The sequence below is a fragment of the Saccopteryx leptura genome, chromosome 1 (genome assembly GCF_036850995.1).
Source record: "Saccopteryx leptura isolate mSacLep1 chromosome 1, mSacLep1_pri_phased_curated, whole genome shotgun sequence".
NCBI lineage: Eukaryota > Metazoa > Chordata > Mammalia > Chiroptera > Emballonuridae > Saccopteryx > Saccopteryx leptura.
The window spans coordinates 215,131,674-215,156,713 of NC_089503.1; the positions used below are offsets into that span (position 1 = coordinate 215,131,674).

Sequence of the window (25,040 nt, forward strand, 5' to 3'; positions counted from 1 at the left end):
GGAAGGTGCTGGCTGTCACTGTCCTCCGGCCCAGAGCCCCACTGGAAGAAGAGGGCTCTTCAGTCTGCAGCCCTCCCCTGACCTCGCTCTCTCCCTTCCTCTGGGCTCTGCCTTCCCCGTCCTTAAAGTGGCACCTTGAGAGACTCTTCTCCCATCAGCGGATGAATGACTGTTTCGGCAAAGCATTCTGTTTCTTTATCGAGCAAAGGGGCTGTCTGGAAACACATTCCATTGGATATTAAGAAATGTATTTTCCTGATTTATTGTCAGGCTCGGCAGGGTTGTCTGAGAGGCGAGGAACCAATGGGGATATCCATTTTGAGTAATGATTAATTATTACATCTGAAGGGATGTTTTCCTATCAACTGATAGGCTGGAAAAATAGACTACAGCCTGCTAGGTTAGCACCACGGGTCACAGATGTTGCCTCTGCCTTTTCAGATTGTATTATCCATTACAGATGGAACCTTCTCATTTAAAAACATAATTTGTTGTTCTCTGAGGCCAAAAAAAAAGAAAAGAAAAGAAAAAAAAATGAAAGAAACCCTCACATTTCACATGCAAGCCAAAGATTAGAATCAGTGCACAGGACCGCATATGGAAGTACATTAGGATGTGGTGTCCCTGAATCAAGGACACTGGCCGGCTGGTGTCCAGAGAGATGTAGAAGGCAGTGACTTCTGATCTTTATTATGCAAATGTGCCACCCCAGGAGCCAAGCTGTTTAACCTCATCAGAGGAAATGTCACTGATCATTTCAAGCGCCCAGTGCAGCACCAGCATTAGCACTCTTATGTTATTATTATTATTATTTGCAGGGCAGATGTACGCCTCAGCCCACTGATTAAGCGGAGTCCCTACATGCTGCTCAGACCCACTAGGATAGAAAAAATAGACTCCTCTCGAGATTCAAACACAAACAAACAAGCAAAACCTATTTTGTTCTCTTTGATGTTTGTTAACGGGGTGCTTTTCCAGGTTGGTACCCACCAGGCACAGGTGAAGGGGTGAAGATGGTGAGAGTGTCACGATTGTCCAATTCCCAGTCCAGGCTGCCTTCTGTCTCCTCCAGATCTTGTGGCCCGATGGCAGAGGTATCTCGAGGAGCATCAAGAATGGCGCGGGGGCAGAAGAGGAGATGTCTGGGGGTAGAACACGACGCGGAGGACTGAAGAGAGAGAGAGAGACCAGAGAAGTGACTCCAGAGGGGAAGGTCCTTCCTCCCTGCTCCCGGATCACTGCTCGCCAGCAGAGCCGTGAAGGCCCCTGGATCCAAGAGGTGCAGACAAAAGACCTGGGAGGGAACCCAGCAACACAGAACAGGAAGTCAATGAGAAGGGGCCCAGGGCGCCAGAAGACAAAGGCTGTGCCCCTCTGCAATGGATCTTAATTGGCACGGCTCCTGTTGGGAAACTAAGGAATAAACGTGAAATCTAAAGGCCGGAGGGAGTTCTGGAGGAGACTGTGGTGGGCAGTTAGACAGGCATGAGCAGAGCGAGGATGACAGAGGGTCATCAGGGTGGAAAGCCTCAGGTGCCCAGCAATGGACAAAACTGGGAAAACAGGGACCTCACCCCCAGGTGACCTCTCCTCCCCTAGCATATCGCTGGTCATGTGGTTTAGACCCCCGGCCACCGCCTCCCCTGGCATGTCGCTAGTCGTGCTGGTTAGCCGCCCTTAGAGGTCAGCCCTCCTTAGAGGGGGAACCCAAAGGGGGGATGGGGGTTCTGACCTGCATCAAATACACTAGGCCTCAGTGGTTCAGCTCCAGGACCAGAAAAGCAGCAAAACCAGATAAGGGATGCCAGGGTTGACCCAGGACCAGCTGCCCTGACTAATGCCCCCTGCCCTGGCGCTGACCAATCAGTGGAGACCACTAACCTGAAAGAACACACCTGGAAAGCTGACGAATATTCTATTAAGATCCTCCCCTGGGACCGCCCCTTTGGCTGGAGGGCCCAGGGCACCCCCCCTTGCCCACAGGTCAGTTTTCCAGCCTCTCTTCCTCCTAAACTCCACTTCCTTGCCTCTGTAACTTGTATCCTGAGCCCATTTCTTCTACTTCAGTGACTGTGTAAATAACCCCTCTCTTATAGTTTGAGTCTTGGCTCTGAATTCTTCTCTAGCCAGAACTCAAGGACCCAGGTTGCCGGCCTGACCACCCCCCACCCCCACCCCACCCCCCCTCGGTCTAACACCTGCTGCCTGTCTCCCTACTGCCGACAGCACACAAAGCAAGTCTTGCACTTTTCCTTTTCTTCCCCCAGCCTGGTCCTCGCGAACGATCCCAAGATTGGTTCCTTGCACAACTGGAAGGACTAGGAACATTTCCACAGACCCTCAGAGCCCCTCTTACCTAATCCGGAATCCTCCAGATATAAACACTGCCACCGGGTTCCCAGTCCCATCAGACCAGACTCCTGGGGGGTGGGCCCATGGCACTTGTTGAAAGCGTTCCAGGGGGCTTCAGCGCTGCCACAGCTGAGACCCGCGCCTTTACATTCCCAGGACCCCAGGCTCCGTAAAGGCAGGGGTCCCGAGTCTGTTTCCTCCTGGGCCCCTGGCGCCCAGCTCAGTGCCCGGCTAGCAGAAGGAACTGCAAACAGACTCGCGGCCTGAGAGGGGGGCGGGGAAATGGGGCATCCCTGCGATGGAGCTAAGTCTGTACACAATTAGGCCGCGGCGGGCGTCCGTGCAGGGGTCACGTCCTGACCATGTTGCCAGGTCCACCTCTGTCTCTCAGCGTTGCAGCGCGCGCAGACTCGGCTTGCTCTGGGTTCTGCGTGCAGAGCAGGGGTCGTAGCCATGGAAGCAGCACTGGTAGGCCCGGAGTAGCCCGGAGAGGCAGCATGGAGCCCCTCCACGGGCAGTGCTTCCCGAAGGTGTTGGCTCTCTCCTGGGAAAAACCCCTTTCACTTTCCACCAGCCTTCTCTGGGGTCCGTCAACACCAACTCGGAAGACGAGAGGTTGACCATCAAGGGATAAAAAGGGAGGGCTCAGACCAAAAGGGCTAAATAAACTAAAACACAGGAGACTTCACTGGAGCCAGAATAAACTCAGATCACTTATGTCAATGTTCAGGCAACCCTGCCACGTGATGTGCGTGCGGTGCGTGTGGAGGTGGGAGAGACCAAGGGGAGTGGCATGGGCACATGCCCGTGGGATTTCCAAGCAGGGCCTGAGAGCCAACGCTAAGCTAAAGATGGTTACCGTCAGCCCCTAACCTCGACCCATCACTTCCCTGTTTCCCCAGCATCAGGAGTCTTTTCTTTTTTTTTTTTGTATTTTTTGTATTTTTCTGAAGTTGGAAACGGGGAGGCAGTAGGACAGACTTCCGCATGCGCCCACCGGGATCCACCCGACATGCCCACCAGGGGGCGATGCTCTGCCCAGCTGGGGTGTTGCTCTGTTGCAACCAGAGCCATTCTAGCACCTGAGGCAGAGGCCATAGAGCCATCCTCAGCGCCCGGGACCAACTTTGCTCCAATGGAGCCTTGGCTGCGGGAGGGGAAGAGAGAGACAGAGAGGGGGAGGGGTGGAGAAGCAGATGGGTGCTTCTCCTGTGTGCCCTGGCCGGGAATCGAACCTGGGACTCCTGCACACCAGGCCAACGCTCTACCACTGAGCCAACCGGCCAGGGCCAGGAGTTCTTTCTTGAAAGGAGCCGGGGCAGGGAGCACAGGTTGAACACCGCTGCTCTGAGTAACCTATTTCCTGGAGATCCGGGTTGTTTAGTTCAGTGGTCCCCAACCTCCGGGCCACGGACTGGTACCGGTCCATGGGCCATTTAGTACCGGTCTGCAGAGAAAGAATAAATAACTTACATTATTTCTGTTTTATTTATATTTAAGACTGAATGATGTTTTATTTTTAAAAAATGACCAGATTCCCTCTGTTACATCTGTCTAAGACTCACTCTTGATGCTTGTCTTGTAAGTTCGACAATTATATTTAAAAATACCACAGTTTTTACACCGGTCGCATAATTTTATTTTGTGCCTTTATCCGTCCCACCCTAAAGGTCGGTCCATGAAAATATTTTCTGACATTAAACCGGTCTGTGGCCCAAAAAAGGTTGGGACCACTGGTTTAGTTGATGCAAATCAAGCATCTTGTGGCCCAACGAGCCGACCGGATTGTGCTCCTGTGTTCTCCTGGGGGAGCTGGTATGACGGTGTGGCTTTCAGAAGAGGTGAGGCCCACGCCGTCACACCGCCCCCCGCAGGCAGCCCGCTGTGGCTCGTTATCTCTCCCCACAGCCGCTGAGGAACAGCAAGGGTCACTTCTGGTGGCCTCGTCTTCCTTCCTGTTCTGCTCAGGATCAGTGATGAGTTTTGCATCCGTGGAGGGCGACCTTTTCCCAGAGCCGGGAGGCCTGTCCCCCGTGGCTGCTGGATGAGAGGTAGCCCGGGAAGGGACACTGAGGAGTGGACTTAGCTCTGAGTTCATCCACTGGAGAAGCATCTTATCAGCATCACTTTAGGCTGAGGGAGCCTGCCATCAACGGCCAGGCTTGTGTACCACAGTCGAGAGCCTGAGAAGCAACACATCTGACTGCAGGTCTAACCAGTGTGCTAGTTGGTCCTTCCTCTGCTCTGGCAAGATTCGGAGACACAGGTAGGGTACTGTACTGGGAACCTGCCTGAGTCAGCACGCGTGCCCGTGTGACCTCTGACCCAAGAGAGATGTTGGGATTGTATTGTGTTTCCCCATTTCCACCAAGCAACATGGCACAGGAAAAGGGAAAAAAAACATACACATATTCAGGAGTCCTTTTAGCTTAGATGAAACCTTGACAGTGCTACCAGTGAACTAACTCTGCAGCTCCTGGTAAGTCCTTGCACAGCCCTTACACTCGGTTGTCACAACCATCAAATGGGGACAATGCAATTTGGCGTAAGCAATAGATCTCAAGGCTCAGCTGATTGAAATCCTACGACATTATTATTTCACCCCTGGGCACTGAGCTCTTTGAAAGTACCGACTGCATTGTCTTTATCTCTGAATTCTCAACATCTGGCCCATATCACGTGCTTAAGTGTAGCCTTCTCAGAGAGATCTTCCCAAACACTTCATCTAGCTGTAGGCATACCCTTGTTATTCCTTATACTCTGTTAGTTTCCCTTGTGCCCTCAAAATGACAGGTTTGCTTCTGTGTCATCCATCGCCATGCTAGAATGTGATTTCCATGAGGCCAGTGCCCTGTCTGTCCTGGTGTCAGTCTAGAACAGTACCCGGCAAGGAGGAGGAGCTCAAAATACATCTGTTGAATGGAGCAATGAATGAACGGCAGCTGTGTTCTTACTACTCAGTTGTAGCCGTGTTTACAAGACGATTTGGGATCTAACTACTATCAGAAAATATTTAATCATTTTTGGAAGGCTCACCGGAAAGAGTGAGAATGGTCAGAAGCCATTTGAACTTGCTTGTTACAGCATTCGGCCTGGGAAACTTTACTCAGGACTGGTGACTTCCCCAGGCCTCCGCTAGGAGGCCCTTCATGCTAAACTGAGCAGACTGAAGGAGGTTTTCTGACGTGGACAAGGTTGGCCTTGGAGTCTAAACTGGGGTCCTGGGGAGTGCGGTGGGGCCACACCCTCCCCCTGGGCTCTGCACGGTGACCGCTCCAGACGGCTCAGGCGCTGCGCCAAGCTGCGCGGTTCCAGTGGGAAAGCTGACCTTGGCCAGGAAGAACCAGGAAGAGGCACAAATGACTCATTGTCCCACATCCTCCAAGGTAAAAAACCCAGCAGTGTGTGTGGCCTTTGGGGCTGGACATTATTGTAGCCGTGGCTCCCTCTGCAGCCAAAATAAAAACACTGAGACGAACCCAGGCTCAGCCTAGGAATACATTCAGAGAATCTCTTCCCTCATCTGTTCCCCACACTTCCCTGCACTCAAAGTTTCAAAATACCATACATATAACATTATGATTTCCAGTTTCAAAAGTCGAGCCTGATTTGCTTTTAAAAACTTAAGGCAGCCTTCCTCTCCAATCAAGGCAACGTGACATTTTACGGACTCGTGGAAAAAACTAGAGATGCTTTCAGATCACGTGCGAAGGAGGTCTCGCTCGAATGTGCTTTATTTTTACTCAGAAGTTTTGAGATCCAAGTCACTTGTTGGTGAGACGCGCTACTTCCTTCAGATGTCCACTAGAGGGCGCTCTTGGAAAATATTTATAAATATATATTTTATGGCTCTGTCTAGGAAACTCTGTTTTTAAAAAGAACGGGGGGAAAAACCCCCAAAACCCAACCCGTCCAAATCTCAGGGCCAGCCCTTTGCTTTCACTTGGAACTCTTCCAAATTCTTCCAGAAGCATAGCTAGAGAGGAAACCATAGAGCGCGCAAGCAGCTGCTTCCCTCTTCCCCTGCCCTTTTGTCCACATGGGATGCAGCTGGCCAAGCTGCGAAGCCGGCCCACTGGCCAGAGCCCAAATCTCCTCTGCTCTCCAGGGAGCCAGCCCTGCCCCCCAGGAGGACCACCTCGGAAAGGGGCTGCGGGATGGTGAATTTGGGGGCTTCTGCTTTGAGTTCAGCCTTTGCTGAAGTCCCCTCCAAGGAGTTTCGTCTTCTGACCTTTCCTCCCGGGCTAGCAGTGGCCGGAAATTCTCAGAAAAGTGCCAGGAAGGGTCGGGGCGGGGGTGGGGGGCAGCTGGGGCAGCAAACAATTAAAAATAGGGCTTCCGGGCAGGCAGCCATGGAGATCTCGCTCGATATGTAAATAAGTGTAAATAAGACCCAGTCTTGGGGCTGGAAGGATGCCACGCACATTTAGCCAGAGCTGCCCAAGGCCGAGGGCAGCTTCACAGCCCAATTCAAAAAAACATTTTTTTTCCACCCGAAAAGAAAATAGTTCTTTTGAGTTCCACTGGTGGTGGTGGTGGTGGTTGGTGTGTGTGTGTTGGCAGGGAGGTATACTTACAACTCAGTTTTCTTATTCCATGAATAGAAGACTGTCAATGGATAAAATCAGCACTGCTTTTTAACCATGAAAACCTAATTCTAAGGCATATGTGACACACAGCTCTCAACTCTCCCCTCCCTGACGTTGGTATCACCTTGTAGAGTTGACATCATTTCTTCTTCGTGACAGACCTCCTTTCATCCTGGAAGCAGTGGGGTGGGTATCCCATCGTCACCGACACCCGGTTTCGTGGGGGGGGGGATCCCCACAGCAGTGGCACGGTGGGGTTGGAAGGAGGTGACTTTCTTCTGCAATGTATTGTTGAGCACCTGCCATATGCCAGGTTCCGTACCAGGTGTGGATGGGGTGCTGCTTCTTGCCCTTCCTAACAGCCTCTCGACAGGGCAAGACAGGCAAGCCCTTGGCCTTCCCGGGACCTGTTCCTTGTTCTTTCAGAAGCACAGCCGGAGAGGAAGCCAGAGCGCACAGACAGCCGCCTCCTTTTGTCTGCACGCTGCTTGGCCCGCCAGCAGGGGGAGCCCTTTCCCCGGGGGTCCCGCTCCAAGGTGAGAGGAGTGCAGGTGCCCGGACCCACAGCCTGCTTCATCCAGCTTCAACCTGGAGGGCTGGCGTCCTCTCTTGGTGGCCATTCCCCTCTGCTGACCTCGACTCTTCTGTGTACCTCCCCCATGTGGGCAGCCGAACAACCTTCCAATGGCGTCTGTCTGTCCAGGGTCTGTGTACTGCAGGCCTCTTGTTCTCTATTTCTTCTACTAGGGGTGAGCCAAGAGGCTGCATTTGGAAGAAGCCTTGGGGACTCTGGGCAAAGCAAGGCGGCCCAGGTGATTGCCGACCAGCCCCCGGCAGCAGAGTGAGCCGGAGAGGCGGGAGCCCCGAGGGGCCAGGGCAGGACTCCTCCAAGTGCGCTCCTGCTCCATTCTCAACACGTGTTCTGTGCGCGTGTCTGACTTGAACTAAGCACACAGGCGCGCGTGTGCATGCCTCCACCGGACACGACTTTAAAACCCAGCTCCTGTGCAGTGTGGCAGGGGGAATGACACCGTATGCCATCACAGCGACTGTGCACAGGGACAGAGCCCCTCCCCCACCCCACCATTCACGTGCAGCGGGGATTCTGCGGGGACGTGGGAACAGCGGCAGACACGAGGTCTCTCTTTAGTAAAACCAGCGTGTCCGACAGAGTGGGAGCAGGAAGAAACGTGGAAATTGGGGGCTTCTTTCTGCTTCAGGAGACTGGGGAGGGCTCAGAAGACTGGGGAAGAGAAAAAGCCTGGAGCGAAGGCTCTGGATTGATGCAGGTGGCCCTGGGTGTAGGGCCTCCCAGGGCTCTGGTCTCTCCTCCCCAGTTCAACCGAGCCAGCAGGAGACCAAGCTCAGGTTGGGGGCTCCACTCCTGTCCAGACAGGGCTGGAGGGACTCAGAGAAAGGCGGAGAAGACAAGTTTCCCAGGAACAGAACCATGGCAGTGGGTTCCCTGCTTTGTTGCTCCTGGACACAGCTCAGAAGGTCCCCTCACCCCCCGCACACCTTGGCCAGGTGCCCACAAGCCAGGTGAACTGGAGTCATGAAACTCGTCTCTGATGCTCGAGAGGGTTGGCCATTCCGTGGTGATTTGGCAGAGGGAACAGTGCCGTCTGCCCCATGCTGGTGGAAGGAGCTCCAGACAGCAAGCTCGCTGGGGATGGACCCACACCAACAAGTGGGTTTGTTCCGTTCAGAGCCACTGAGTCTTGGGAGAACTTGAATGACTCAGGAGGGGGACTCAGCAGCCACTTCCGGGGAGACTCAAACAGGACAGCTTGAGAACAAAGCTCCCGGCACCAGACTGCGGGTGCACAGGGCTGTCAGGTTTGCGGCCCTGCTGCATTTACCAGAACAATCCAGGGCAGGGCGGGTGAGGAAAACCCACTTTGCGGGTGTTTGGTAGACACTTTCAAGGGTTTGGGAGGGCTGGTGTGTGCTCAGCAAAGGAAGAAGGATCTTTCTAAGCTCGGAGTGCCTTTAGATGGGTGGCTAAGAGGGTTTGTAGAAGGAAAGTGTGAGATACAATAAAATCCCTTAGGGAACTGTCCTCCGGTGCCTCTGACCCAGAAAGCTTCGTGAACAGCTGTGCCCTGCCCTGTCCGGCCCTGCCTGACCCAGCTCTGCCTAGAAAAAAATTTAGCAACTTTTCTTGTTCTGATTTTGGCCCTCTCCTTCCAATGCTGCAGAATCAGATTTTTTTCCTTTCATTTGTTGCACTATTTCCAACTACCTGTTAAGCAGTGTCTTCAGAGAAAAAAACTCAACCAACTAGATGAGTAAAGTACTCGGGAAGGGGTGAGACCCCACGCAGAGAACGCTGAGATGCAGGCCAGTCCTGACCCCAGGGACCTGGGCAACTGCCGCGTGACTTCTACTGGGTCTCCGCACGGTCCAGTGTGCTCAGGGCCAAGTGTGACGCAGACACTTGCTGCTGGATGGAGACAGAAACTCCTTTTCCATCTCTCCAGCAGCCTGCCATGGAGCCTGGAATGCTTTTCTGTCAAGTGAGGCCTGGCTGGATTTGAACCAGTGACCCAGAGTTAAAAGGCTCTGGTACAGGGCTCTCTTCACAATTATTTGACCTGCGTGGACCTCGTGATACCTGGCCCAGCATTCTCTATTGGATCTGCCCATGTGCTCTCCTCAGGCAGCTGAGGTTTGGTTGGATCCTAATTTAGCATTTGGGACTGAGTGGTTAATGTCCCAGAATTTGTGCCCTTGAGGAATGGGAAATAGAAGGCAGATAAGGGGCTTGAGAGGCAGAGCCTGCTGGATTAGTGTGGGTCTAAAAGGCATGTTCTCCTTCCAGGCTATGTTCCTGACCCTGACCTCAGGACCTTTTCACATGCATTTAGGTCAAAGAGATGGCTCCTGAAGTGAAGGCCACAACAGGGATGTGCATCTGGAGGGGGACTGAAGTCTAGATGCTTTAGATCTCAATGACTCTGGGGTCAAAACTGTCATCGTAATTTTACTGATTGTTCTCATTTAATAAGGGTCCTTTTAGGGACATCTGTAGATTAGTATGATGATTCCCATTCTCTAAATGATAATTAAGAGTCACATGCCATTCTCTAAAAATAGTGTTCGTTAAATAGTCTGAAGACATCTGTCCTCCCAAACCAGAAAAGCAATGTGGAGGGCCTGAAGGGTTAACCCATCGTTCAGTACATGTGTACTGAGGTTCTTACTCTCCGGCCAGCGTTCTGCCAGTTATTGGGGGAGGGGGGACACATGGATAATAATTTGGTACGACCTGATTAGTGATAAACTGGCAAGTGAAGACATTCATTATACAATTGAAAACCGAGGGCTGGGTCTCACAAGTGGGGGGATGTAGAAGGAGTCCGAGCACTGAGGATCAGGGCCAGGTACGGGCCGAGTCAGCCATCCCTGTGGAAATCCAGACTTCGTCACTCGTAAGCTCTGGCACCTGGCACTTGGTCTCGTGGAGCCTCCATTTTTCTCATCTGTAAAATGGGAATAATTACACCAATGTCCAGCATCGTCATAAGGGTTCAGTGGGATAATTCATGTAAAGCATTTAGTAGAGCACCTAGCCTGTGGCTAGTGATGATAAATGTCAGCAAAGGGCTTCTGGGAATAAAAGGCTTTAAGGGAAAGCCACTAAAAAAGGAATTTAAGACAGTGGCAATGGGATGAAGAATAAGGTAGGAATTAAGGAGAGGTTTTGCAGATATAATCAAGAGAATTTGCCAACTGAACATCAAAAGTGAGCTGTGAGGGCTGAGGGGGAGGACAATAGGCCTGGTTGCTATGTCAACATAGAAGCAGGTTTGGGGAGGTTGCTATGCCAACAGAGGAAGCTGATTTAGGGAGGACTGAGTAGGGAAAGAACAGAGGCATTGACTTTTCCTCTAGGACATGCGGGGTTAGAGGGATCTTGAGGATACTCGGGTGGGAATGTCCAAGTGAAGCTGGAAACGTGAGCTCAGGGCCACCTATCTGGGGTCCTTGCTGGTGTACAGAAAGCAGTGGCTCGAAAGGTCCCACCACTGGTGGGAAGAAAGAAGACCAGAATTCCTGAAAGTGTTCACATTGAAGGGGTGACTGGAAGCGGGGGGCTGTGAAGGGGACAGGCAGCCACTCCAGGGCCATGGTGGCGCTCGAAGTGGAAAGGGGACACTTCAGTCTGGACACAGTCAGAGCTCAAGGAACTGCCCTCAGAGAGGGCCAGGACTGCGGAGTGTCCGCTGCAGCAGCAGCCCCACAGTCAGGCTGCCTCTCCGACGGGCCTGAGTAACGGGAGGTCAATGGCGGGGCAGCTGTCAGCTGCGTCATGTTCCTCAGCTGGCGTCATGTTTCTCAGCTGGCGTCAGGGCTGTGGGAGAAGACTGGACAACATTTTTGAGGGGAGTTCTTTGGAGCTGGCACAGAAAGGCAAGGCCCAAGCCACCAAGGTGGGCTGGGAGGGCCTTTCAACCCATGCAGGAAGCCAGGGATTGCTGCAACCACCTTAAAATTCAACATCAGGTGTCTTCATAAGCTGATGAAGTAGAGACGCCTGCCCTGGTCACTTCTTGGCTTGATTAGTGACATTTAACAGACTTCGTAGTAGATCTTTCACATAGATTAGAAAGTGTGCAGAACAGAGCCTGACACCTGACTCCACATGTCCGAGACCACATGGCCGATACAGTTTACCCAGGTCCCTCCGTGTTGAAGAGTAATAGTATCTGCTGCTTCTTGGGCTATTACCAAGTGCCAGGCCATGTGACAAACTGTGTGCAGAGCTTGGTGAGCAGAGAAGTAAGTTACACGTGTGGTATTTTGCTCCATCTTCAACGCTCACAGGAATGTCTTAGGTCTGTGGCGGGGGTAGCCGCTTATGAAGAGAGGCATTGCCGGAGTGCACGGCACAGGTGACAATAGCAGTGAGTCCCAGGGTAGAACGCGATGGGACATGTTTAATGGTGGAAACCGTACGGGATGGGTTCTAGCAGCATCAGCAAAACCAGGCAGCCCAGGATTCCACACTGATGGCTCAAGGACTCAGACTCTGGGGGGACTTCCCACAGTGAGCACAAATGAACAAGACTGCAAGGGTTTCAAGTCTGGCGTAGCCAGTAACGGGACTGATCACACCCCAGGGCTGCGGCCAGCATCTCTCTCCTCAGCGCGCTGTTTTTTCCCCCCAGTGGGCTCCCAGGGCTGGTGTGTGAGAGGAACCCTACACTCCTCTCCTCCAGCTGTCTGGCATTTCTGAGATGTGGGGCTTTTAATTTGCCCCACACAAAGCGAGGAAAACATCCTTTATCAAAACCTAGGTTGCAGAACTCAGGGAGAGCTTAGAATCATTGCTGGTGTACTGGATTTTAGCAGATGAGAAGATACGACCTTATAAGGAACACGTAGCTTTAGGGCCGTGGAGGACTCAGTGGTTAGTCATGTGGGCACTGGGAGTCAGAAAAATCTGAGTTCAAATCTTAACTCCACCAATTAGGAGTTAGTTGTGAAGCTTGCTTTACCTTTCTGGACGCAGTTTCCTTATCTGTACAATGGGGATAATAATGGTACATCTCCTAGGGTTCTTGAAAGAACCAAATGAAAACTCTGGTAAAGAACCTAGCATGACCTGCAGGGCCAGTTTCATCTCACAAGAGCCAGTCCCCACACCCCTTCCTAAGACCACCTGTAGGAAGAGTATGTTGGTTGTTGGAAATCGCCAGGGTGGGTGTATTCACACCACAGAACGCTGAATATTAGCTACCAGCGTTGCCATTCCATAACTTACATTTGGATGTAATGGTTTAAGAATGCACTTCCCGTTCTGTGTGAAGTATTCTCCCGCCATGAGTTCTGGGGACTCCCATTCTTCTGACCACAAAATTCCTGCTCACGACTTGGTGTCTTTCCTACTGGATTGTTTTATTTCCTCTCCCCTGTATCACCTCTTGGTGGATGTTGAACCTTTTATTTAATTTCCTCTCAAATAAACAGAAAGCTCTAGTGTAAAGTGGATTTTTACTAAAGGCTTTTATTTTTTAAATTATTTTTTTTTTGGTAAAGGGTGTGTGTTTTAGAACTGCAAAAAGAGCCACTAAGGAAAACAGTATGGAGATTCCACAAGAAATTAAAAATAGAATGACCCTATCCTCCAGCAATCTCATGTCTGCTTTATATCTAAAGTAAGCAAGATCACTAGCTTGAAGGCATATCTATAGTAAGAGCTCTCAAACTTTCCAAGGTTCATGTCCTACGTATTAAGACCACAATTTGGAAAATCAATATACAATTTTTACTTGGCTACCGCTCTGAGCCAGGCACTGTGTTAGGCACAGCAGAGAAAGATGAGGACCACGGTGGAGGAGACAGAAACATAAAGTCATAATCAGACAATGCAGAGGTTTCAGGGCACGTCACAGGGAGCCTCGCACCAGCTGGGGAAGCAGGAAAGCCTGGTGGGCAGGTGACATCTTTGTCAGCTTGCAGGAAGATGAGGATGGCTAAGCCAAGGCAGCAGCAAAACAAGGACAGAAAGCATGGAATTCAAATAAAGTGACTTGCTCATAAAGAAACACTGGGTTTGGAAGCGGCATTCTAAGGTTTCATCTCTCCCATCCCTCAAAAGAATGACGAGGGTGACTAAAAGATCACCTAAAGTCTCTTTCAGTCCTCAACTTGGATGCAGAGAACACATATTTCTAACAAAAAAGCAAGGGTTGTTTCTGGATGTTAATATTATGGTGTGCTGAAGGTATTGAGATGGATACCTGGAAAGACCATGGAGCTTGTGTCTGTGTAACCACAAATGATATAATAGCATTTGGGTGAATCAAGATAAATCTATAGACACTTGGAAGGCATTGTGAGTGCATCTGAAATCAGGTTAAAAATAAGACACAGGTTCTCTTGTGCTTTCTGAAATGTCTCTTTGTTTAATCACAGAATTTTTTTCATCTCCCATTCATCATAATATTATCCACTTCATTACTTTACCAGTCCTTTGGAAAAAAATTTGGTATTTAGCATAAACAAACACTGAACATTAGCCAGAGGTGTGTTAGTTTTAAACAGAATAGGAATTATAAAAAAAAACCCACAAAAATTTAAAACTTTGAAAAGAACATATGAAAAGATTAACATTATCACCCCACTATAAAATAAAATTCCTTAACAGCCATTAAAAAAAAAAATCCAGGTGGAAAAATGGCTAAACATAAATATAATCTAATGTATTTCTTTCATAAATACATTGAGACAAAACAAATGTATAGAACAGACAACTTGACAGTGTATAATCATAATAAAGCATTTTAAGACATGAATTATTAAATCCCAATCAACATGAATTAAAAATAAATTTTGATCTTGTTTTTTTTGTTCTTTATGGAAAAATATGCCACAGCATTTATATAAAAAAAACAAAAAGGCATAAACATATTACTAAAGCCACCAAAATTCACTGTGTAAAAAAAGATTATTTGAAAACAAAACACTTTTTTTTTTAAAGCAAAAGATGTTATAGCATTTTCAGTTGAATTTTATCCCATAATCACACACCCTCTCTAGGTGTTTGATAATAGAGGTAGATAAGTTGGGGGGGATCAGTATTCTAATGCTAGCTTTTATGATAACTCAGACAGACAGATAAACAGACAATTTCATTTACTCTGAAATTCAAAGAAGTGTATAGGAACAAACCATGAAAACCTTTCTGTGTCCCATACGTAAGCATCCAAAGTATCAAGCAGAAGTATTATAATTTTAGACATAAGAGAAAGCCTTGACAACAGAAATTCTCGACAAACAGCCCGTTCAGCATAGTTGTTTTTTTTTTTTTTTTGCAGGGTCTGGTACTAGCTTTAAAACTGACACTGAGGATAACTCTTCTGAAATTTGTGAAATCCAGTTATACTGAAATGAGTCAGAAGAACCATAAGATGAGACCTCGTAGTAGTAAGAAATACACATTTACACTCTTGATAAACTTGGTAAGGTGAAGGGAATGACTTCTTTTTGTTGTTGACAAAACAACAACAAACCAGCAGAGCAGGATCGAGTGCGGCCTCAGTGTGACCCGGGATGCCAGTACCGCTGTCAAGTCAAGAAAGGATGTGTAGAAAGGGTGTCACAGAGAAGTGTTCCCTTAATTCTGTCCCTTGCTTTGTTCTCTGCTTGGGCCTGTGAAAATCTTCCCGCCAGAGAGGAAGCAAATACCGGACGCTCGTTTGAAAGCGGAAGTCCAACCGGGCACTGATTTTACGTGATATTTTGGTTAATGAATGGTTTTGCACTCCGTATGCCCATCTTTTATTTTTATTTGGCTAGAGAGAATGTGTGTCTGTAACATCTGCTTGCATTTATGACCTTTATACTTCCATTTATTCCTAAGAGCAATGTGATTTTATTATGATTTTTTTAATGTTGCAAACAAATCTGCCATGAAAATTCTCATTAATAACTTGTCTCAGATGTGTTAATTCAAAATGTAACAGGCTGCTTCTGGCTAAGAGGGTGATCTGTGCTCAGCACGTCTGTGTAACAGAGCGTGTTTTTGTTCCTGACCATGGAATGTGAGCAGGCCCCGTCATTGCAGGCCGCTGCTCGCAAATCGATCACAGAATTTGCGTGTCTCACTCTCGGCTGTGAGAGGAGTTCGCGAGTGTGTTGGAAAATGGGACAGAAATTATGGAAGAAAAAGAAAAAAACATATGAAATGCAATAAAAAAAAAAACACCTGAAAACCAAACCCTGTAGTTTCCCTCAAAACTTCACTTAATTTACTCATAATTCAAATATCAGGCTTTTCCTTTGAAGCAGCTTATAATAAATTTAAGACATAATATCACGATCTCTTATCATGGAAGAGAGGGATTTCTGTGTGAAAACTATTTGAAGGAATGTCTGAGAAACAGATGTCAAGAGACGCAGATAGTGCTTCAGTCTATGACCCCTGCTGAGTTGATAAGAGGCATGTCACAGTTGTAGAAAAAAAAATCACACAGTAAATCAAAGTATTTGTGAGTAAGACTTTGGAAATTTTCAATCTCATCAGAAGGGCATTTTTCTGATGGTTTGACCTCATTTCGAACAGTACAGTAACTATTAGAGTCATATTGCACAAAGGTGGGGCTCTTGTCACTTCCGGTGACTGTTCCCTTTGTTAGGAAAAAAAAAAAATTCAACAACTCCGAAATACTGTACACCCCCCCCCCCCCCCCCGCAGTAACCAAAAAAGTGGATTTTGGAAATAACGCTCTTGTCAAATACATTTTTAAGGCACTTCAGCAGTTATAGCATTTTCTTGTGTAAAAAAATAAAATATGCGTCGGAGCAACATTCACGAGCACGAGTCTTCGGAACTGTTTGTCCAGTCCTGTACGTATATACACCGCCGCGCAGCGCGCACGCCCTGCGTTATACTGTTGGCCTCGTCAGCTTGACCCCCTGCAAGAAAGGAGAACACACAAGTCAGACAGTATCCATGAGCCCGGGAGACGTCAATAACACCAGATCATTTATGCTCCTGGCAGGAAGAAGAGGCCCGCCCAGACAGCATTATATAGCCACCGAGCCAAACCTCCGGTTCCAGATCGATCGCCTCACTGGCCAGCGGACTGCCATCCCCCTAGCCGGGCCTGGCGACTCCCAGTCCTGCTGTGCAGGAGGTGGTCTCTGTACTGTCTGCAAAACAGTCGAGGATGCTCTTAGGATGAATACTTTGGGTTTGCGTTTGTGCTCCAACGGCGTGGACAACTTTCTGAGCCTTCTGGATTATTCTACGTGAGACAGCGGCTCCCTGGTTTGGAGTGGTTTCTGTGCGAAGGGAACATGACCAGCTGTTCACTATGACTACATATTATTGATAGAGTATTAGGATTTTCAAAATTTTCTTCATTCTTTGTCAAAATTTATATGTAGAAATTCCGGTCGATAATGCACACACACATTGATAAATAAGAATGGAAGTTTTCAAAATACATAAATAGTAAAGTAAAAGGTACTGAGCTGCTCCTCTTCTAACTCTGCGTGGGAGAGACCAGGGTGCGGAGTGTACCCAGCACCGAATGGGGCGCACCAACGTTTTGTTATGTAACTGAATGAGTGACATGTAGGATCTGTTAACCTTTCCAGGTAGGATCCTGGGACCTAGGGCACTCCTTCAAAAAGCAATGTTGTATTTTCGCTTGGAGTGTCCTCATGGTGTAGGGAAAAGATTATGTGGACCAAAGAGACCAGGGTTCAAGTCCTAAATCTGGCACCGACTGAAGCCCCTCCATAGGCCTTGGGCGGGCTGCCCAGCTCTCTGAGCCCATTTCTCAGGTGGTACAATGGGGGTGGCGGAGCTCGTTACAAACCATGTCATACATACTAATGAACAGCAGGGTCAATAATGATAATCACAACTTCTAGCTTTTGTCTAACACCTGGCACATCCTCTGCCACACCTCCAAAGAGTAGATGTTATCATTAGTCTTAGTGTGGCAGAAACTGAGGGACAGAGAAGTGATGTGCCCAAGGTCACCAGTGAGAGGGAGGCAGAGCCAGCCTCTGGCTCAGGGGTCCACTCTGGACCAGGGGAAGGTTGGGACGTGCTTTGCACACAGCACTCAAGAGCTGGTAGTGTGGCTCTTCTGTTTTCAGGACCCTGAGGACAGAGCGCAGGACATTCTGTCACTGGCTGTCTCTCCTTCATACTCATCTCCTGACAACAGTCACCACAGTTTCCAGAGGAACGAAGTCCTGCAAAGCCCAAGGCCTGGGAGGGAACCAGCTCTGTGAGCGTGTCCATGGTATACACAGCTTTGAAACTTTCTGTGACTCAACCAGCTGATTTTATTTTGGCTGAAAATTTAGGAAATTGAATCTACAAATATCAAAGAAGTAACAAGACTCTGAGCTAAGTGTGGTGAACTTGATATTGTGTGGGCTCTTTTGCTACTAGAATTTTACTTTTTGATGTCCAAACACAGTTTTGCTGTGCAAAGACATTATTGTGTGTCTAGAGGATTAAAAATAAAGTAGGCATCCTGTTAAAGCCAGGTGCTAGCATATGTAGACCAGCAGGTGAAGTCAGGACACACAGGTGAGGTCAAGTTGGGCACCAATGGTGTGCTCCCGAGTGGAGGGGGTACATGTTTTGAGTATTTTCCGAACCTTTACCTCATTGCAACATGCCTTTCAATATGAGCAAATAAAAAAGGGCTTTACATGCTGTATTCAGGGGTCTCCAAACTTTTTACACAGGGGGCCAGTTCACTGTCCCTCAGACCATTGGAGGGCTGCCAAATACAGTGGTCCTCTCACTGACCACCAATGAAAGAGGTGCCCCTTCCAGAAGTGCAGTGGGGGCTGGATAAATGGCTTCAGGGGGCCGCATTGCGGCCCGCGGGCTGTAGTTTGGGGATGCCTGCTTAAGTACAGCTATATATATATATATATTTTTTTGTATTTTTATGAAGCTGGAAACGGGGAGAGACAGTCAGACAGACTCCCGCATGTGCCCGACCGGGATCCACCCGGCACGCCCACCAGGGGTGACGCTCTGCCCACCAGGGGGCGATGCTCTGCCCCTCCGGGTCATCGCTCTGTTGCGACCAGAGCCACTCTAGCGCCTGGGGCAGAGGCCAAGGAGCCATCTCCAGCGCGCGGGCCATCTTTGCTCCAATGGAGCCTTGGCTGCGGGAGGGGAAGAGAGAGACAGAGGAAGGAGGGGGGGGGGTGGAGAAGCAAATGGGCGCTTCTCCTATGTGCCCTGGCCGGGAATCGAACCCGGGTCCCCCGTGCGCCAGGCCGATGCTCTACCGCTGAGCCAACCGGCCAGGGCACAGCTATATTTTTATAACAATACAAAATATGTAGCCCTCAACCTACCTGTTCAAACTAAAATTGATCAATGCATCATCATTATTGGATTTAGTTAAGAAAACATGTACTTTGAGAAATGAGAATATGCTAAGTATGTTAAAGTGTATGAACAGGTAAGATTCAGAAATAGCATTTCTTTTTTGTTTTTTGTTTTGTTAAGTGAGAAGACAGGGATGCAGAGAGACAGACTCCCACATGTGCGCCAACCAGGATTCACCAGGCAACTCCCATCTGGGGCCATCAAGCTATTTTTAGCACCTGAGGCAGAGGCTCCAAGGAGACATCCTCATCACTCAGGGCTGATACGCTCAAACCAATCAAGCCATGCCTGCAAAAGGGGGAGAGAGAGAGAGAGAAGCAGATGGACGCTTCTCCTGTGTGCCCTGACCAGGAATCGAACCTGGGACATCCACACACCAGGCCAAAGCTCTACCACTGAGCCTACCAACCAGGGCCAGAAATAGCATTTCAATGTGATTTGGATTCAAATAAGATCTTTCTAGAGTCTCACCTTCTGCCTTGAGACCATCCAAGACTTTATAGTTGGCACCAACACACTCCCCAGGAGGATCTGGACTGGGTGGTAGATGAGCAGAGGGACGGATATTAAGGAGAGGTGCTCGTGGCCCGCAAACACAATCTTCAGCATGGGAATCCCTGGTGAACAAAGAGGACAGGAAGTCTAGAGGCAAAACCAGTCTGTTATCAAATTAAAGACATTCTCCGTTAAAACTGGAACTTTGGAATAGGTCATTGTCGTCCTCCCCTGTCTGCATTCACAGGACTGAAAAGGGAAGGTCTCAAATGAATCACCAACCTGCTCGTGCTCTTTTCACTATATCAAGCTCCAAGCTCTGCTTAGAAGCAGTTAAAGCTGAAAAGGTGGTATTTGAGGGCACCAGTAACTCTTGCTGCAAGTTAGCAGCTGTCTAACTAGGGGAGGACAGAAGGGTGGAATAGAGTTGCTTCAGGAAGGCTGAAAAATATGAGAGGCAGAAAGTTCCAAATGGATTTTTTTTTCTTGCTTTGTCATGAAACAGTCTGTTAGTGTTTAGGGAGGCCTGCCTGTCCGCAGTTCAAAGCCCCAGAGTTCACTTTTGAGAGTTGGAAGGATATGGTCAGATAATGTATGGTATATACCGCTATATGGAGGAGGTGCTTCAGCCGAGTGAATATGAATAAAGGCTTTGCAATGTTCTCATTGGGTCAAGGATCTCAAAGCATTTTATGCAGTGTTGCATATGGCAGGTGAACCCTAAGATTAGTGCTAAGTGTTTAAGCCCCATGTTGAAATTTTAATGGAACTCAGGGAAATGAATACTACTTCATGAGTCTAGCACTCTGTCACACCAAAGGCAAGGTGTGACATTTTGTGAGCCGCTGACCAGAGTGTGTGCCTATTAAGCTTCCATAATGCAATTCAGACACTGGCAGTTTAACTATTACTACCAATTGTCTTAATATGGCCCCATTGTCAGAACTGTTGTGTATAGATGTCAGCTATTTCAACTGAATAGCTAGAACAGCCTAGCTTTCCTCTTGATTCTCTGAGAACTGCCTCTGACAGGGGCCCAAGCTCCTAAACATGCACAATGATGCTGCATAAATAACTTTCTATTATAACCCAGTGAGGGAAAGCTCTGCTTCTTCAATTATTTCTACCCTCTAATAAATTTCAACCCTTTATGAAAAAATGTATTTCATGGTTGCTTTCTCTTTCATAGCCTCGCATATCCTTGCCGTAAACAAAAAACACTTAACTCTTCCCCAACAACGTCTCTCTCAGAGCTTTAGAAGTACACAATTTAGGTTCTGCAGTTTCTGTCTTCTGACCGATATAGAAAAAAGAGCTTTCTTTAAAAAAATATAATAAAATAATGCACTTAATCTATTTATAGTTGAAAAGCAGCATTGCAGACCTGGAAAGTTTTGATGAGGAGGAAACAAGACATGAACATACCGCTCCTGTTTCAGGGAAGATGACTTGGTCTAGAAAAGATGAGGCTAAGGAGTTGGGGGTCGGGGTGGGGAGAAATCGGGGTCTACAGGGAGTAAGTGATAGAAACATGGGGATATTGGTCCCTCAAAATAATCAGAGCAGGGGTTTCTGCCCCAAAACTCAAGGGCCATGGGTGTTCAGCTGATACACCTGAGGGATCCTTTCCTGGCTGAGACTTCTGTCATTCAGCTGAAGTGGGCGCAGAATGGGAACCAGGGGGACCGTCACGGGCTGCTGCTACCGTAAGTAAACAAGAGATCGACTGCAAGGTGTACAAGGTGTCTCACTGCACGCGACACCCGGAAGGCACCTGCGTGTGCGAGTCGCGTACCAAAGGCAGCAATAGTGTGGCAGTCATGGTCAGCGCACAGTGAGCGCTTGCTAGAGGTCCCGAGCTGTCTGTCACACACGAACTGAACTCAGCCTCCCAACGACCCTGGGAGGTGGATGAAAACGACCATCTGCACCATTTCACTCGTGAGGAAATGGGAACGTTTCCCAAGTGGTGAAGTCAGAACTGCAGTGCGGGCAACTTGGATGTCCGGTTCTCTGCATCAGGTTAGGTGTCCGAGGTCTTCACTTCCAGATGCCACGGGGACTGCAGCTCCAGGAAGCGGGGTGGGGGGTGGGGGGGTCTGCTGTGCAAAAAGCCCTCCAGGCCAGAAGTCTTAGAACTTGTTCTTCTTCTGGGGAGGGGGTGTCCTGTGGCTCCATGTGGGCCAGAAGCTAAGTAACTAAGTAAGCGTGAGGACTACCATGGCAGCCAGGGGGCAGGGACTGAATGGTGAACCAAGTCTGTACCCTCACAAAGCTCCCAATGTTCAAGTGACCTTCTCTCTTCTTTGGACCCTAATACTAACGGGTAGAAAGTCTCTACTGGCTGTGCTGGGTCTTCAGCCCTGGCCCCTCCCTCCTCCTGGCCAGTCAGCCCCCTGCGCGGTTCCGCCCAGAGGGGACACCAGAGGAGGGCCAGAGAAGGACCGGGCTTGGGTTCCTGCCAGCAACAGCACCTCCACGGGGCAGCTGAGGCAGCTCCAGGGAGAGGTCACTGTGCCCTCCTTGGAGGTCAGAGTCCCCATCCTCTCCTCCAGGCTTCTTGGTTCGGAGAACCCCAACTTCTTCCTTCTGTTCCCCCCACTCGGACTACTTCCCAGTTATTACTCCTTTGTTTCCTCGCTGTCCTGGGTTCCCCTCGCAGTGTTCCGACACCGTCTGGTCTCCTTTCTACTGAAGAGCGGCTCCTGTTTTTCTGCCGGACCCTGCTGGCACAGGGAGGTGGCACATGAGAGGTCCTTATGTGGCCTTGAGTCCCAGCCATGCTTGAGGGAGAGGAGGGACCCACGAGGACTGTGGCTGCTGCAGATACCTGCTGAATCTCAGCGCTTTATGTGCCTTCTTGTTAATCACTCATCCAATTTCCTACCACCAACACTCCAAGTGACTAGTGGTAAAAATATGACTAAAAATAATAAATCGGAGGGAAAAAAAACACTAACTTTTCAGAAACTGGGACCCACTTCCCTTTGACATGTGTTCTCCCTTGTCACATGGTAGATTCATGAGTCAATCACTTGGCTGGGGAGGGGGACTCCAGTGATTCAAGTTATGTTGTTTGTTTTTGGAACCTTTGTTTTCCCTTCATCTTAAAGTCTGCCTCATGTTTTAATCATTCAATTAGCTATTCTTCTTTACAAATATCAGAGTTTCTTTTCAATTTCTGATTTATCTCAAATTTTGCTTTCCGTCAACTTCCCTCCACTTCCGCTCTGCACCACGCACGATGCGACGGCAGCAACTCTTGGAAAGCAGTTTTACCTTTCTGTTCTAGGGCATCTCTGACATGTGTCTGGCACGATGAGGATGACAATCAGAGAGGTCAGGAAGCTGCAAGGGCCACTGCGCTCACCATACTGTGATTTCTGACACCTGGTCACGAATTTGGCAAAATCTGTTCCTCAAGTCAATGAGAGAAAGTCCGCTGTACCCTCTTATTTCAGAAACCTACGCAATGCACCGCTTTCCAGCCCCTTCACTCACCCGTGTAACAATGCACCTGGTCGTTCATTCGTTCACTCAGCCAGCATGCATGTAACTGACGACCCACTCTGTGAAAGGCTGGGCGTGCCGGAAGCAGGGTGTGACATCACCCTGCGTTGAACTAACGCACTGGGTGCCCGGGACCACTCGCCTCCCTCCCACCGCCTTTTTTCAGGGCACACTCTCAGCTGCACTTCCCACATTACTTCCAAACAGGCTGGTCCTGTCCAAGCTATGTCCTACTCTGCGAGCAGAGCGACCACTGTTGAGTACAAATTGGTCTATGTCAAATCACACAGGAGCTTACCACGCAGGACAAGGACCTTCAGGACCTGGCCCCCAGCCCTCCTCTGTCCCAACACTCCTCCCCTCTCCCACCTCTGTGCTCCAGCTGTGAGGAGTCCGTGGGCCCACCGCACCCCGCCTCGCCCATGGGCCACACCTGCACACTGTGTCACCTGGAGGCCTTTGCACATGACTTCCTTTGTCTAGAATGTCTGTCACCTGCTTCTTGACTGGCTCAATCTTTTAGCCCTTAGATCAGGGGTCTCAAACTCGCGGCCCGCAGGCCACATGCGGCCCGCCGAACAATTTTGTGCAGCCTGCAGACTAATCCCCTAGGCTTACTTAATTTTATCCAAAATATTTTGAACTTCGTGGATTAGTCTGCGGGCTGCGAGTTTGAGACCCCTGCCTTAGATAGTAAGTTGCCTCCTCTGGGATGTCATCCTCAGAGTCCCCATACTGGCCTTTGGATCCTTCTAGTCGACACTCACCTAACCTGGGGCACATTCAGCCTAGTGTCCCAGCCCTTGGTACTGCTGTCTAATGCTTGGGTATCTTCCTCACTGAGTCACTAAGGGTCCGAGACTCTTTCTTCTTCATTGCTGAGCACTCAGTAGGTGCTCAAAGGGAGTGTGCTGAATGAATGAACGGGTCTGTCTTTTCCCAGAGCCCATCATAAAGTTACTGTGCTGATGACGACTGCATTTTTATCACAGTCATTAACTAGAAAAGAAAAACGCAATGGTTTTTTTAAAAACCAAACAAACTTACTAGAAAGAGTTTTCTTTTAAAAGTAAAATTTAAATATGGGACTCTTTTCATCTTTCTATCACCGCCGTGATATAAATGAAGGCGATTAATTTTAATGCTCCCAGGTACCGAGTTGGTGTCACCGCGGCTGACAGGATCCAACCAGACTTCACGAGATGGCATTTGACTTTATGAAAGTAAACACCAGGCATGCATTTACAATTTTACAGGGACTTTAAGCTGTCATGCTGAAAAATGTTTATAAAACATTAATCAAAAACATGCCTCTTTAATACAATGCATTGTCTGAAAGATGTAAGAAGGGGCATATTGTACATGGATTCCTTTTCTGACTAAAGTAATTTCCACCACAAGCATTGCCCCCACGGCTCTGCAAGTGCCCCGTGTGCAGAGAGAAAGAAAGAGCGCTCCCCGCACCGCGCTACCTGAGCCGAGCACTTGGGGAATCACTAATGTACAGCGTGCCATGTGTCCGTGTCACACATGACACGCTTGTCTGAAATTATCCAACAGAGTTTGACACGGCAGCGTCCTTCCATGATGAGCAGAGCTTTCAACTGACATCTGCCCGGTAGGAACTTCAAGTCGCGCTTTTCTTCTTCTAACAAGCGAGTAAGGGGTTTCTTTTATCCTTTTCTTTTATTCTGTTTTTGTTCCCAGGATGGAAAGGATAAAACAATACAGTACCGGAACAGGCTTTTTTTTTTTTTTTAATTCTCCCGTATTTTAAATATGTTTATTTTATGTTCTCAGAATTAGAATATTCCCTTTGTATCAGTGTTTGAGTTTCGAGTTCCTACTTTCTAGTTGAATGAACTGTTTTTCTTTTAATTTCTTTTTTTTTCCTCGAGAAACAGACATTTTTCTTCCTAGATTAAATGTGAATTCCCATTGCAGGCTGATTTATTGTTCATAATATAAAAACTATTGACTTTATGTCATTGTGCAGAGTTTATTTTATTTGTAGGTGCACAATGTTCTATCTGTCTATCTCTTCATTCATTCATTCATTCAAAAATACTTTTTGGGCCTCTGCTGTGTGTGAGTTAGTGTTCTAGTGCTGAGAACACAAGAAGAACACAGAGCCACTGCCTTCTCGCACCCCTGACCACCTTAACTTTCCCCACCTAAGGGATGAGTGGAAGGGTCTGTCACTGGCT

General features: G+C 48.6%; 1 protein-coding gene across 2 annotated transcripts in view; it reads right to left on the bottom strand.

Annotated features, from left to right (window-relative positions):
* Positions 1-14,436: 14,436 nt before the first annotated feature.
* Positions 14,437-25,040, bottom strand: part of SLC10A7 (solute carrier family 10 member 7) — a 233,703-nt gene continuing 223,099 nt past the window's right edge. For both annotated transcript variants that reach the window (XM_066386114.1, XM_066386105.1), the window contains 2 exons: positions 19,300-19,445; positions 14,437-16,367 (listed from right to left, as the gene is read on the bottom strand). In XM_066386114.1, the coding sequence (XP_066242211.1) occupies positions 16,338-16,367; positions 19,300-19,445 (176 nt within the window). In that variant the 3' untranslated portion in view covers positions 14,437-16,337. The remainder of the gene's footprint in view (positions 16,368-19,299; positions 19,446-25,040) is intronic.